This window comes from Microplitis demolitor, chromosome 7, assembly GCF_026212275.2.
Source record: "Microplitis demolitor isolate Queensland-Clemson2020A chromosome 7, iyMicDemo2.1a, whole genome shotgun sequence".
Taxonomy (NCBI): domain Eukaryota; kingdom Metazoa; phylum Arthropoda; class Insecta; order Hymenoptera; family Braconidae; genus Microplitis; species Microplitis demolitor.
This window is the reverse complement of record NC_068551.1, coordinates 18913937-18930159: the sequence shown is the minus strand read 5'-3', so window position 1 is coordinate 18930159 and position 16223 is coordinate 18913937. Positions and strand designations below refer to the sequence as shown.

Sequence of the window (16223 nt, the reverse complement as noted above, 5' to 3'; positions counted from 1 at the left end):
GTCAAGAACTTTAGTTAGTAACATAAAATGATAAAAGAAATATATATATACATATATTTTTCAGTTCCAACAATGATAACAAAGTATAGTTTAACATGTCAGCGCCTGCGCAGAAATCGTAAGTCCGTCCATTATAATATTTCTTTCTTTCTTGTTCATATAAAAAAGTGTGATTATCTTTCTTACTCTAGTGTATTTCAGTGAGTTTCAGTTCGCAACAAAAACGAGACAAGCTTCAGGAACTTGTTTGTTGTACTAAACTTGTGTTGGTGAATTCACAGCTGACTTTTAGTCAAAGTGCGTCGTAGTAGTTGATAAATAGAATACGAAATAACGAAATGAGCTTGACACCCAAGTCATTCAAAGAAAAGCGATCATTTGGTAAATAAATAGTCATTTATTTAAATAAATATTATTGCAATTTACGTCAAATCAAAAAATATTTTAAATAATAAGTCGTGTTATGACAGTAGTTATTTTTCTGGTTACTTATTTTATAACAAAACGTTACTGTGTCTCTGCTACTTGACACAGCTCACACATACATGTACATTTTATTTTATCATCATTTTTATTCCCTCATTGTTTATATTTATTTATTTTTTTAATTCTTTCAGTTCTTCTTTGCGTATTTGTTGCAATTACGTTGATAGTGTAATGATTTATTGGAGTGGTATTGATATATCTATTTTTAATTGTTAGTAAAATATTATTTTATAACGATTTTATTTTAGCACAACGAGTAGCTGATGTGGAATTAATTCGTGAACGTCATCCAAATAAAATACCTATTATTGTTGAACGTTACTACGGTGAAAGACAATTACCTTTATTAGATAAATCTAAGTTTTTAGTGCCAGACCATTTAACTGTTGCTGAATTAATTAAAATTATAAGGTATTATTTAATTTAACTAATATTTTAAATGCGGGTTAATTATTTTATATTTTTTTATTTAGACGAAGATTACAATTACATCCGACACAGGCATTTTTTGTGCTTGTCAATCAAAGGAGTATGGCTAGCGGAAGTCTGACAATGGCACAACTATATCAACGAGAAAAAGATGAAGATGGATTTTTGTATATGGTTTTTGCGAGCCAAGAAGTCTTTGGATGTTAGTTTTTTAAATTTATCTAATAATATTGATCTAGGTATTTATTTTTTTAATTTATTAATTTATTTATATCACTGGCATTGCACTAAAAAATTGGGAGTGAACTCGGAGTAGAAAAAATTACTCTGCAGATGGAGTAAATGGAGAGTTTGTTTTTTTAATTGAGTGGTTTTGTAATCTGGATTTTATTTAAATCTGTATTCACGATTCGGAGTTTTTTTATTTAAATAAACTCTCGGGAGTGAATTTCATAACGAGGGAATTAAATAAATAAGCAATCTGCTCCGCATTCACTCCACCAATTTTTTAAATTTCAATACTTCACGGAGAAAAATGGGCTTGAGAAATTTACAAATTTTTAGTAATCTGTCACTCAAACTTGAAACAGGAAATTGAGTCACTAAAAAATTATACTGCACTACAAAAAATATAAAATTGAAACTTATCAATAAATTGTGATAAAAATTATTGTCTAAATTAGAAGTCAGTAGAGAATAAAAAATTTTTAGAAGCTCACAATAATAATTGCAGCACAATTTTTTGATGACAATTTCCCGTCAAGTTTCGTCAGCTCAATAAAAACCCGTAGATTTTTAGTTTCCATTTTTATCCGGGGAACAAACCAACTTTTCTTCTGTATCTTACAATGCAAATAATTATTAAAATATAAAATGTATCAATTACATTCCGCCTGAAATATATAATGATATTTTTATTTTCAGATGATCATGACAATTTCACGTGATATTATCATTAAAAACCAATAGAAATTAACGGTTAGGAAACAAAGGGAAGGAAAAATAATAAATGATGTTTAAGCGTAAAAAAATTAACTTTTTCAATTATTCGTGGTACAAAATTGTTGTGGTGCTTTGTTTGATGACTAATAATAATGAAGGATGAATGGGTTTAAAAACGAGTGCAAGTTTAATTGATACAAATACATCTATATCGTTGGAATCATCATCATAAGTAATATTAATATTATATTATAATATGATATAATAACAATATTAAATTCAAATATTGATCTTTAAAAGAAATTACCTTCATAAGTGTATAAGGTAGTCTGATACTAGGATAATAAAATAAAATAATTAAAATCTTGATTAAACAATTGAGAATTAGTGTGATTCACAACAGAAACAATTCTATGCTTTCTTCACAAGATAATTTATCACAAATATAATATATAAATACAATAAATATATATCTATATATATTGATGATTTAAATTGATCAAAATAATATAAAAAATATTTACAATAAATAATAAATAATTAATGAAAACTCATGTAACAGAGTTTTAAAATAACGAAATCGTCCATTAATTAAATCGATTTCATTTTTTTTATAATTTTTAATAAAACAAATCTATTTACCAACAAATTAAAATTATACCGTTTAAATGAAAATTCATTGAACAACAAACAGAGGCTCTGATTATTTTTTTTGCCAAACTTTTCGATACCTGACAATTTCATGTAATTATTATTATTATTACATTATGTACATTTTTTACTTATAACTTATGACTATTCAAAATAATTAAGTATTTAAAGAGCAGGATTTATATCATATATGTAAACGCATACATTATAATTATATCTCCATGTATATGTAAATATAAATATATATAAAATCTATATGTATAAACAAAATACATACAATGTAACAATTGTCAATGGAAAATTCTAAATAGATGAAATGTACCTACAAAGTTTTTAATTTACTTTTCAAAAAAAAAAAAAAAATCCTTTCCATCTTTTCATTTTATGATCCTGGTTAGCAGACAATTAAAAATTTTTAAAATTTTTAAAAAAACTAAAAATACGCACATGTAGAAAATTTTAAAAACTCTGAGTGCAATTTTTTCAAATATATATATTTTTTTAATTTATCATTCTTAAAAGAATCAAAAAATTATTAAACGCGGGCTAATTTAAAAAACTCAATTTAAAAAATTTTAAATTTCGCGGGCTTCTTAAATCAATAACTAACGCGCCAATAAAAAACATCTTGAACTACATGAGTAAAGTATCCACTCATAAATATACAGTTTCGTCTCGTAATTATTATTATTATTATTTTTTTTTTTTTTCTGATACTTTCAGAGTCCAGAGTAAACATCAGCCAGCATAGCAGCGAGTGATATGAGTTAACTTAGAAGTAAAGGTAAAGGCGGGCAAGAAGACAAGCCTGGAAACAGAATAGAACGTGAGGAGTCACGACTAATGCACCTGGCCTGTGTGCTTTCAACTCCACGAGCCAGTCACCATACCACCAGCAACCGGCCCTCTGAGAGAGACACAAAATAAACGAGTAGAAAAGAGTTAAGTAGAAGTAGAGTAGAGTGGAATGAGCGGGTCTTGGAGTGGGCAGACGAGAGAGGAGAAGAGCAAAGAGCGACAAAGTGACTGAAGTTGACCTGGGCACCGAGGACTGGGGGTCTGGGGGACTGCCAGCAGTGGAACCACACCACGGTGAGTGTTACAGGTTACCAGTTACCATTGCTCTGATAGATAGAGTTGCGTTCACCTGTGTGTGCAAGGTTGCCTGTTTTGTTACCTTTAAACTCTCCCGCATTATATTCAGAGCCAGAGCCTGTCAGTGTATGTGTTGCTGCTTCTGTTGCTGACATCTGTCCTGTATAAGCTGTAAGTGTTCGTCGGTGTGTCCTGTGTCGTCTACTTAACTCACATCAGTGTCTGTACTCTAGACTCTACTCCACTCAGTTCACTCCAATATTTTATATATACATATTTATACATACTCTACAATATCATCAATATAACTTTGACCAGCGTTTAGTCTACGGACAATAAACTCGATGTGATCTCGTGGCAGATGTGCATTACACCCACTAGTCTTGTATGTATTTTAAGACAAGACCACCAAGTTTTAGTCTCAGTCTCAGTTCCAGACTCAGTTTAAAATCACCGACGACTAAAGTAAAACACAAGAAATTAAATCTACAGGATTGTTATTATTATTTTTAATAACAAGTTTTATTTAAATGCTGATCCGCGTGTGCAAATCCAAACAGTACGCAAATGCTGACACTAATTGCCGCACAATAACAGGTAGCGTATTGTGTCATTATTTTTAAATAATAAAACTTCATTTTTAAATGGTATTTAGGTTTTATTTATTTTGTTTCATCATATAGGTACAAGTTGATTTTTATTAATTGTCATATTTATATTTTTATAAATATTTATCTGCATATTTATATTTATAGGCATTCGTATGGAATATATATATATATTTAAGTAAAGACGCTGATCTGGCACGCCACTGAAAGACACGAAATGGCTACTCAGACAACGTTTTTTTAAACTCCGTGACCTTTTCGTGTTACCTAGGTGCGGTGTGTGTGATACGTTACCTCGTCACAGGTATAATACGTGTCAAGTTGTGACCCGCCCACACTTATCATTTTTATTATGTCTTAATATATATGTATGTATATATATATATGTATATATATTTGCGTCGTTTTATGTAGTCGCTATTTATTTAACTCGTTTTTTTCTGACTCATAATTCGCCGTGACATTTTTAAACTTTTATATTTCGTGTTGAAATACGAAATATTTTAAAAAATATTAAGCGCGCGTTTTGTTAAAAAATTTATAACGCGTTAATGAGGAATAAATAAAACGTAGGAGTTGGATTAATGCAATGTAAGTTGAGCCATCTTTTCCTTACCGTAAAAAGTAATAAAAGAAAATATATATATATGAAATAAAAAGAAAAAAAATGCCGTCAGCCAACCGAGAAAATGAGAGCGAAGGGAACGGTTTTATTAATATTTTTATAAGAGGAAGGGGAACTTGTATACTTATTTGTTAATAATTGTAGATAAATAATTAACGAAGTTATACTTCAGGCAGGAGTAAAAAAATGTACTAAAGTCGTTAAGTTAAATATGTAATGTTTAAAAATGTACTGTTATCGATTAGTAAATTGTCGTTTGTCATTATCATTTAACACACTTTGATACTCTAATAATAAGTGTATTTATTTTGTTATCATTGTAGGTGTGTAAGTGTGTGTAGGTGTTGTTGGCTCTGCTGATGAACAATATGGACAGAGAGCTGGATCAGTGTGACAGCGACAATTTGAATGACAGTGAGGCCGAACGGAAAGGAGAAGTTGAGTTTCATGACCTGAGGCATCATCGTAATATGGATTATTCTGTTGATCCTGATACTGAGGTAATTATATTTAGTTTTTTATTTCCCGCTATGAAAATTTTAAATTTAAAAAAAAAAGGAAAATTCTAGAGAATTATTCTGACCACTTTAAGGCTGTGTAAAATTTTTTTGTCCGATGATATCTTTGGAACGAATCAATTCGAGCGAATTTGGCGGCAATCGAAAGAGTTCACTAAGACTTAGAGCTGATTAGATTTTGAAGTCAATCGGTCGATTAGTTCGCGAGTTATACGAAAAATAAAAATACAAAATTCTTTTTTTTTGTATAACTCATAAACCACTGGCCCATTTTGCCTCTAAATGTAATTAGTTCTAATCCTTAATGAGCTCTTTCAATTGCTACCAAGTAAAATGCATGTTCTTTCGGTCTAACAGTTTTTTGAGCTCAAAAATTTACAAGTACTAATATTTTTGAGTTCTCCGAGCGGGAAATTTTGAATTTATCCCGCGGGACCAATCGCTTTTATAATTTTTTAAAATTTAAAATACTTCCAGTACTTTTTCATCGTCGAATTATTTTAAACAGATGTACTGATGTATTTACTAACTCATTAATTTTTATTTTTTTTTAATTTTTCTAAACAGAGAGATGTTGAACGCGATCAAAATAATCACTCTGACATACTGGACGAGAAGGTCGATTACAAAATGGGTAGAGACTTCCGTAATTTGGGGCACCATCGTGGTATGGTACACATACACAGCGGCATTGAGCACTTGAATAACACTGACGTTGAGGTAATTTATTTATCATTATTTATTATCAAGCTGATAGCTGTTGGTAAATAGTAACTGATGATTTAAATTTTTATTGCAGGTTAAATTAGCGAGAGATGTTAGAGGTTCTCTGGGCCTTGGGCTGTCGCTAGAATTGTGTGTCGTCTGCGGTGACCGTGCAAGTGGGCGTCATTATGGCGCGATAAGCTGCGAAGGATGCAAAGGTTTTTTTAAACGGAGTATCCGTAAACAACTGGGCTATCAGTGCCGAGGAAGTAAATCCTGTGAGGTCACTAAGCATCATCGGAATCGTTGTCAGTATTGTCGGCTTCAAAAATGCCTGGCAATGGGAATGAGGAGTGACTGTGAGTTACTTTATTGTATATATTAATAATAATATTAGTTTTTTAAATAGTAATAATTATTGATGAATAGTGATAGTTATTGGAGGGTTTACTAGATGAATATAATAAACATAAGCAAGCTTGGGGTGTTACAGCGGTGCAGCACGAGCGAAAACCGGTACTTGGTGAAGCAGCAAGCACTAAATTAAGTAATCGCAGTGCGAGAGTTAAACCAGAGCCTCAACAATCAGCACCAGAGACAGCACCCATTTGGGAACCTCCAGAAAGTCCAAGTGTCGAAGACCAAAGCAGTGACAGTGATCTGAGTGATGCATTGACTCTGGCACGTGAACGTTTGCTCATTTCACATGCGCTCGAGGGAATGGCTAAACTCATTGGTGATGTAAGAGCGACAGTATATCATAATAACATTTGTTTGTTTATTATTATGAATTATTTATGAGTTAGTAGTATTAACTCAAGGTTGTTTTATTTAAATAGAGTGTAAATGGGTCCGATGAGCCAGAGGAAGAGTGGACTGGCCAGCTTTTGTTTGAGCGGCACACAGTCTTTGAACTACGGGCACCTAGTCCAGCTCCAGCATACTTATCAATTCACTATATTTGTGAGAGTGCTGCGAGGTTGTTATTTTTATCCGTTCACTGGGCACGAGGAATACCCGCTTTTCAAGCACTCCCGTAAATATTGATTTTCTCTTATTATATTTTATAAATAAAACCTTTAATCTCACGTAATCCGCTTATTGTATTGGTAATTGGATCTATGTATTTTATATAGCTCGGACGTTCAGACTTCCCTGGTACGAAGTTCATGGGGTCAGTTGTTTACTCTAGGTCTTGCGCAGTGTGCATACACTCTGTCACTACCCAGTATTTTGACGTCAATTATAAATCACCTGCAGGCGAGCATCGCTCAGGAAAAAATAACAGCGAGTAAAGTTAAATTGATAACTGAGCACATATGCAGACTCCAGGATTGCGTTAGTTCCCTTCATAAAATGCAGGTTGACTCAACGGAGTACGCCTACCTCAAGGCTCTGACACTCTTCAGTTCAGGTGAGTCATCATTTATGACGTTATAATTCCCGCCAAAGGTTAATAGCATTAATTATTATTTTATTACCATATCGGGAATATTAATAATGATAATAATTGACATGTATTTGTTGTCTTGTGAAACAGACAATATTTTAGCTGACGCTTGGCGTAAGAAAGTCGAAGTGCTGCAGGAAGCAGCATGGAGTGAACTTCAGCAACGAGTTGGATCAGATCGACTACCTCGACTACTACTAAGACTAGCTCCGCTTCGTGCAATAAATCCACGAGTTTTAGAAGATTTATTTTTCGCGGGTCTTATTGGCAGAGTCAGCGTTGCTTCAGTCGTGCCTTACATACTTGGTATGCAGGATTGTAAAACAGAATCAGATGCCCAAATGGTATGACAATTGTTATTTGTGCAATGCCAATCGTTACCTAAGAGTAAGGATTAATTGTTATGACGTTTACTATTCGAAGATTTATTTTATACATTTATTATAATGAGTATTTTCCTTTATCAATAATATTATTTTTGAAATTATAAAATGGCATTGTCGAGTTTATAAACATACTTAAATGTTTACGTTTGTTCCAAATTAAATATGAGACTTAATTAGACTTTAGATTATTATCTGGCTTTTGATAAAATAATAATCAACAAATTGATGGTAATTTAGTTAACATATTTAATATTTTTTAAAATTATAATAGTCATACAAGGTTATTGCTCAATGTATTAATTATAACTGTTGAATTTTATATTGTGAGCATTGGAAACATATTTAAGATGGATTATTTTTTTATCGAAATCTAGATGCATTTTGGATTACGTTTAAAAATTTTATGATAGAAAAAAATAAATAATTTAATCTTCGATATGATAAGTATTTTTGAGTATAAAAATATATATAGTTGCGGTGATATATATTTTGTTGGTGAAAAAAAAAGAGAAAATAAGTATAATTGTTAGATGATAAAGTTAAATTTATTTAGTATTGTACCTGTTGAATTTAATTTTATTTCATCATTGTAATACTTATTGTCGATTATTAGACGTCGTTTTGATGTCTGATAATTATGTTACAATAGAACATTAATGTTAATTTTACCAGTAAGTTATTGTAAGATTAATTGATAATTGGACGAGTTTTAAGATATTAGATTTTACGCCAAAATATTTTCATTGCATTCATTAATCATTTGTTTAATTATAGTTCGTTACAATTAAATTTTTTTTCAATGCCAAAATTTAGGTAAAACTTAATAATTAATATGACTTTTTTTTTTTTTCAATAAACTTATTTCATTTGAGTATAAAATTACTCAATTTTTTTATTAATTAATTATTAATTAACATTATTATTAATTTAAAAAATAAATATGAATGTGAATAATTTGATATAATTAAATATGTAAAGATTGTACATGGGATTTAGTTATATGTAAATTTTTAAAAATCAGTTAATGTATATTATTAATCAATTGATTAATTATCACGACTAAAATATTATAATTTAATGTCTAATACAATAATTTACATATATAATTATAAAGAACATAAATAAGGTGATAATATTTTTCTCTTCCTTCGCTCCAGATATTTTTAACTTACCGAGTCTTAAACTTTAGTTACAAATTATTATGACAAATAATAATAATAAAGAATCTAACTGAAGGTTGTTAATTAAGTATACAAATGAAAAAAAATCGAATTACGGTCAAGGTATTAAAATATTGATAATGTACAGAAAATTATTAAAAAAAATATTGTGCCTATTAAAATTTAAATCAATTATTTATAATGATCATTATTAAATGTGATTAAAGTTTTGTAATTATTTAATTACAAGTTATTAAATAAAGCCTGACATTTAAAATATTTATTTATTCTTTATAATTTATTTTAACCCATTTTCTTTTTCAAATTTATTAATAAATATCTAACTCATATTTTTTTTTTTTTTTTTTTTAATTAAGCCAATTACCCAGTCCTCAATTTCCTTTAATCATTTTTTTAAATTGTATAGATTAAAAAATAATCAAACGCCATTTTGGCGCGAAACTTTAAATAAATTAAATTATTAATATTCAAGAGAATATACTCAAATATGATCATATATCTGATATATACGAGTTAATATATATATATATATATATATATATATATATATATATATATATATATATATATATATATATATATATATATATATATATATATATATATATATATCTATCTAAGAAAAATATGTGTCATATTTTTTTTATGGATTTCCAAGTTTTGTATTTAAATATTTTTCCCGGTTAGAATAAAATTCAAATTTATGAATAATAAATAATTTAAAAATATAAATTTTGTTATAAATTTAAAATCTATAAATATAACTTTCGTAAAAATAAATTATTGAATATAAATAAAATTTAATAACAATAATAAATCAAGTGAAAGTATTTTTAAAAAAATATAAGTCAGTAGTGACGGCCCTGAAGATGAGTCATTCTGATTTTCCAGCATACTTGCTCTTGGTAACTTTAAGAGATTGTGCATCACCTCTTCATCATCATATCATCATCATCATCACAGCAACTTCTTTTATAAATTTAAAAATCATCAGTTTGAAACGAAGCAGCGAAAATTAAAATCCACGAGTTTTCATTCAAAATCAGCTCGGCAACTTTTTAAAATAAACTCGACTGGTACATTTGAATCGTCACACCACCAAAATATATCCAAGTAAACTACGGGGACGTTTAAAATTTAATTGAACGATTCCCCACAAAGAAGACGGAGAATCACGATAATAAAATTAAAGAGCAACAGCGCAAACGCGGTATTGTACTCACACATTTAATTCACAATAAGTATGTACACACTTTTGAATAATTATATTTTACAATTCAGTGTCAGCTGAGATTTTAACATGGACAGTACTCAGTTTGTTGATTTTTACCTCAACCTAACATTTTAATAATTTATCATTTCAATTATTAATACTTAGTACAGTAAAATAATTTAATCACTTAATTTAAATTCAAAAAGTGCGCTAATTATTTGAATGTTTAAATCTTATTAATAATTACGATTATTGTGTGATTTTGTGATAGTAATTATACCATTTGTGGATTATTTTGTTCATGACAATCGACAGGTGCTACACCTCCGCAATATGAGTGATATATGGCCATGAACGACTTCTTAGAATTTCACGACACCGTGTAAAAATTTATTACTACCTTTGGTAAATTTTTAAAATGACATATTTTATTCTTCTTATCATAACAAAATTCATATAAAAAACTATAAACAAAAATAAGTAGTAGTAAAATATTAAAATAAAATTTCATATATAATTTTATTCGCAATTAAACTGTTGCTAATTACTGAGGTTATAAATTGTTTTCACTAGAATTAACTCATGAGAAATTAATTGACGTTTATTGTTGATACTGTCAATTATTTATAATTTATGTTCAAATTTTATTGATGATTATTTTTTTTGTCACTCGAATTCTATATTTGGTTGTGCGTTAGCGTTACGTCAACTTTACTAATTGATTACACAAATTCTTCTATAGAAAATATTAAAGTTTCAGTAACTAGTAAAGTATTAAATTATTTTTTATTTTATCATAAATATCAGCGTTTTTATAAAACTCTAATATTGCTGATTCATCAAATCACTTGTGACAAGTGTTTTTATAAGTATACATATATAGATATATATACATATATTAATTAAATAATTAATTATTTACGAAATAAATAATCCGTAATAATTTATTTTTTAAAATAAATTTATTTTCAGCGGCAGTAAAATAATTATTTGTTATTTTATTTAGGAATTATTAAAAAAATATCAAGAATTATTTTTTGGAGTCATCCAGGTCTTATAAATAATTCACACAATCACACAATAACGAGTAGTATTTGTTAAAAAAATAAGTAAATAAAAATAATAAGTTATTTTTGTTAAATAAAAGGAATTCCAGCATCAATGTCCAAGTCACTCACTAGCTGGACCTTTTGGAGGTCAATTATTTATTTTTTTTATTTTATTCAATATATAGTATAAAAAATATATATTGATTGCTATATAAAATGAAATTGTCCGTGTCGCAGTGTCGCTTTGTGTACCTTATTATATGTATGACATACGTACTCATAAATGTAACGTAATTTATCTTATCAATTAGAAATTGGTATAAAAATAATACTGAGTACATTTACTATCACGAACCGCATTATTGTTGGTTTTATTGAACGTGGTTTTACTTTGTCACATTTGCTTTTCATTATCTCATCATTTAATTATAAACTTTTGCATTAAACTGCAATTATTTTTTAAAAAATAACAATCGATAACTGCTTACTAATTCAAAAGCATGCTAAGCTGATTAAAATTACTAACAAATAAAAATAGTAATATTTATTATACTGTAAAAAAATAGAGGAGTAAATCTGGAGTCAATGCGGGACAGATGGTTGATTATTTAAATGCCCTCGGAGTAAATTTTACTCCGAGGGAGATTATTTTAATATTAAAACTCCTAATCGGGGTAAATACAAATTTAAATAAAATTCAGATCTCTCCCCTGGAAATTAAACTCATTTACTCCGTATGCAAAGATCTTTTTTTACTCCGGAACTCCGAGTGACGAAGTGAATTCGGAGTAAATGAGGAGTGGATAACTGGGTATTTATTTAATTTCCCTGGAGTAAATTTCACTTCGTAAGAGAGTATAATTTAATATTAAAAATCTGGTTTCGGAGTAAAATTAGCTCCTACAAGTTAATTTTAATATTAAAACTCCTAATCGGGGTAAATACAAATTTAAATAAAATCTAGATCTCTCCTGGAAGCTAAACTCCTTATTTACTCCGTATGCGGAGTTATTTTTTCTAAAATTCCAGAACTCTGGAGTTTAATAAAATCCATAATCACTTCCTATTTTTTACAGTGTACTAATATTTTATTTATGTATTATGTTATAAATATTTAATTGATGATTCATAAGTAATTTTAAGTAGAAAATTTAAATGTTATTAAAATTTACATTTTTGTTTCTTAACAGAAAGCCAAGACGAGTACGATTAGACGTGACTACAAAACCTAAAGGAAAAAAGAAACGGTCTAAGAAAGTAGATCGTCCGAGCAGTGTCATTGAAAAAGAACAAGGCCAGAGTAGTAACACTACTGCTGCTAACAACAACAACAACATTAACATCAATAATAACAATAATAATAGTAGTAGTAATAGCGATAATAACAACAAAGTGATAAAGGAAGTTGATGAGATTGTTAGTAAGGAAGTAAAAACAGAAGTATTTAAAAATAAAATGGAATATTCAATATCACGATTAGACAATCGTGTACCCAAGGAGACACCAATTACTGATGATTACGAGATAAGTAATCATGTACTAGGACTTGGTATCAATGGGCAAGTTGTTGAATGCTATGACAAAAATACGAGAGAAAAATATGCCCTTAAGGTAATTTATTATTTATTGTTAGCAATAAGTTGGTATGAGAAAATATATATACAGATGTCGGGCATATTTATTTGTGAGCAAATATATATTTAATGAAGATGTCTGTGTAATTATACGTCATCGATATTCGTAAAGTTAATCAAGCTGAGTTTGGTTGAGATTCAGACTGCGGGTCTCACCGTCATCGGCTATTTTTATACTCTAAGTAATTTCCCTCTCAATGATTCGGTTTTATAATCGGAAAATATAGCGCACGGTTCAATGAAACGAATAAATAAAACAAGATATAAAATGATAATAATATTTATTGATTCAATATCTTTTGATATTGACGTTGATATCAAGGAAATTTTTCACTTCCTGTTTTACAATTTTAATAAAAAATTTATCCCTTCGTATTTTGTTTATTTATATTATATACATTATATTTATATATTTTATTTCAGGTACTTTATGACTGTATGAAAGCGCGGAGAGAAGTCGAATTACACTGGAGAGCTTCTAATTGTAAACATATTGTTCAAGTTAAAGATGTTTATGAAAACACTTATGGAGGAAATAAATGTCTACTTGTAGTAATGGAATGGTAATTATAAATAACAATTTTTTTATCATTAATTTGTTTGTTAATGATAAATATTTTTTGCTGTTTATCAGTATGGAGGGTGGAGAACTTTTTCAACGGATACAAGATCGCCAGGAAGGCGCGTTTACTGAAAGAGGTAAAGAAAATATTTTTTTTTGTATGATATCAAATAATATGTGATTTTATTTACATATTTTTATTTATTGTAGAAGCTGCACAAATAATGTACGGAATTTGTCTTGCAGTAAAGCATCTTCACGATATGAATATTGCTCACAGAGATCTTAAACCTGAAAATCTTTTGTATTCAAAATTAGGTAAACATAATAATAATAAACTTGAATACTACATTTTATTTGTTAATTTTTAAATTTTATATTTAAAATTTAATTTAAATTTTTAGATAGCTCGGGAATACTGAAATTAACAGACTTTGGTTTTGCGAAAGAGACTAATGTCAAAAACACATTACAAACACCGTGTTACACACCTTATTATGTTGGTAAGTCAATAAAAATAATTATACTACCTAATAAAATTATCTTTCCATGAATAACTTCAGTCAATCTGTAGCTGTACAGCGAATTAAAAAAAATCAGGATGATTAGAGTTAAAATCCATCTTATACGATTACAATTTCTGTATATTTATTTTATTAAAACTATTAATTAATTAATTTACATTAATGTATATATTTATTTTTAGCTCCTGAAGTATTGGGACCAGAAAAGTATGACAAGAGCTGTGATATCTGGTCATTGGGAGTGATAATGTACATTTTACTGTGCGGTTTCCCGCCGTTTTACAGCAACCACGGCCTAGCTATATCACCGGGTATGAAAAAGCGAATTCGTTTAGGTCAATACGACTTTCCCGCTCCAGAATGGGAACACGTGAGCACTGAGGCACGAGATTTGATAAAAGGAATGCTGCGTACAGATCCAGCTGAAAGATTTACCATCGAAGATGTTATGAGAAACAACTGGATTTGTGTATGTGCTTTTTACTTCACAACTTTCTAGCTTTCACTCTTTAAAATAAGTAAAGATATTAAATTAATAAATTGTTGTACAGAAACACACAGAAGTACCGCCGACTCCATTGCATACCGGGCGAGTCTTGCGTGAAGGAGAAGAACTTTGGCCAGAAGTACAAGAAGAGATGACCCGGTCTCTTGCGACAATGCGTGTCGACTACGATGCCGCTAATTTGAAACAATTAGACAATTCAAACAACCCGCTGTTGATTAAACGTCGACGGGCGAAACAAGCCGCCGCCGTAGGGCCTCCACTGTCTCCTACACCCGCGTCATAAGACAATAATATTACTAATTAATTAATTGATTTATATGATCAATAGACCAATCATATAATGATTACAAAATGTCTATACTAAGATAATTGTTGATGTTTTAATTACGACGAGCTATGGCTTACGTTACTGACAATATTGTGAAAAAAAATACCGCCCACTGTGCAGCTATTTTACAATACACATATTAAATATATTATTCTCATATATAGACAAATAAATATATATATATTTTAATTATCAAATTAACGAGTTATCACAGTAGTTTAGCGCGGACTAGGTTGTCAATTATAAAATACTATTGAAATATGTACAAGTCTTTAAAAAATAATGAATTTACTTAAGAAATTTACCTGCTAAATAGTATAGATATATATATATCTATATATTTAACGTATTACAAATGAAATTGTGATACAATTATCAATAAATGGCCGTAATATTTAAGTGTCATGATAATAAAACTCTGTTAAAATGCTCGATAACATCTGGTGCCGTCCAAAATTATCTATTGCATTTTATTTATTTTTTTCAAAGAATGGTAGATAAGCACGGACCTAAATATGAGCTTATGAATTATAATTAAGTAATTATAATTAATAAAATAAGTATATTTATGTGACAAAGGTAAAATATGTTTCATAAGTTGGTTTAAAAATGGCAGGTAGAGTAAAACTTAAGAAAATTATTTGAATATTTAAGTGGTCGGTTAATGAGTTTATGGTTTAGTTGATTTAAGCGTAAATATATTCATGAGAAAATGGATTTTTAAAATTTTAATTGGAGAAGAGGCTGGTTTATAAGCAAGGTGACCAGGAAGTTTTGTCGTATTGACACTGAGCACGAGTGCGCGTTTACTTCAATTCACGGTTTAATTTATCTTGTACTTGCTATTAATTATTAATTAGTAATTATGGTTAAAATAATTAGTCTAATGTTGATAATTAATGTGATTGTATTGATTGGTGGAAGACCATGTCGCTATTGGTGCAGGACTAAAGTCAATTCATTTTACTGCTGTCCTTCGGGACGTCCAGCTGATGACCAAGCTGATGAATATAATTCTTGGCCTAATTACCCCGTATTTTTTATGGGTGTTTTTAAATCTTTCGAATGGCATCTGCCGTTTTTTGAACTCGGACACTCGAGTCATGAAAATAATATTAAAAAATGCCCGCCTACAAGAGACAATTGTCCGCGAAGTTTTTACTGGAGCGACTCTCCGGAAATATGCGGGCAAGATGGTCATTGCGGTAGTGATGAAAAATGTTGCTATGACATTTGCATTGAAGAAAAAATTTGTAAACCATCAGAGTAATTTTTTTATTGTAATTATTTTAGTTGTAAACTTTATAATAATTATAATTAATAAATGTA

At 29.1% G+C, this 16223-nt stretch overlaps 2 protein-coding genes across 2 annotated transcripts; both read left to right on the top strand.

The window, feature by feature from the left end:
• The first annotated feature begins 199 nt into the window (after positions 1-199).
• LOC103575687 (microtubule-associated proteins 1A/1B light chain 3A) lies at positions 200-2703 on the top strand. Its single transcript, XM_008555566.3, has 4 exons — positions 200-381; positions 735-897; positions 960-1154; positions 1840-2703. The coding sequence occupies exons 1-3, from the start codon at positions 339-341 to the stop codon at positions 1120-1122; spliced, it is 369 nt and encodes a 122-aa protein (XP_008553788.1). The 5' UTR covers positions 200-338; the 3' UTR covers positions 1123-1154; positions 1840-2703.
• A 544-nt stretch (positions 2704-3247) lies between these two features.
• On the top strand, positions 3248-15757 carry LOC103575913 (serine/threonine-protein kinase tousled-like 2). The gene is made up of 16 exons (XM_008555918.3): positions 3248-4200; positions 5160-5336; positions 5922-6074; positions 6154-6418; positions 6553-6800; positions 6899-7095; positions 7196-7473; positions 7600-7853; positions 10217-10317; positions 12529-12949; positions 13396-13535; positions 13607-13671; positions 13745-13852; positions 13939-14037; positions 14241-14527; positions 14610-15757. Exons 2-16 carry the CDS (start codon positions 5196-5198, stop codon positions 14847-14849), a joined length of 2997 nt encoding a protein of 998 aa, XP_008554140.1. The 5' UTR covers positions 3248-4200; positions 5160-5195; the 3' UTR covers positions 14850-15757.
• The last annotated feature ends 466 nt before the right edge of the window (positions 15758-16223 follow it).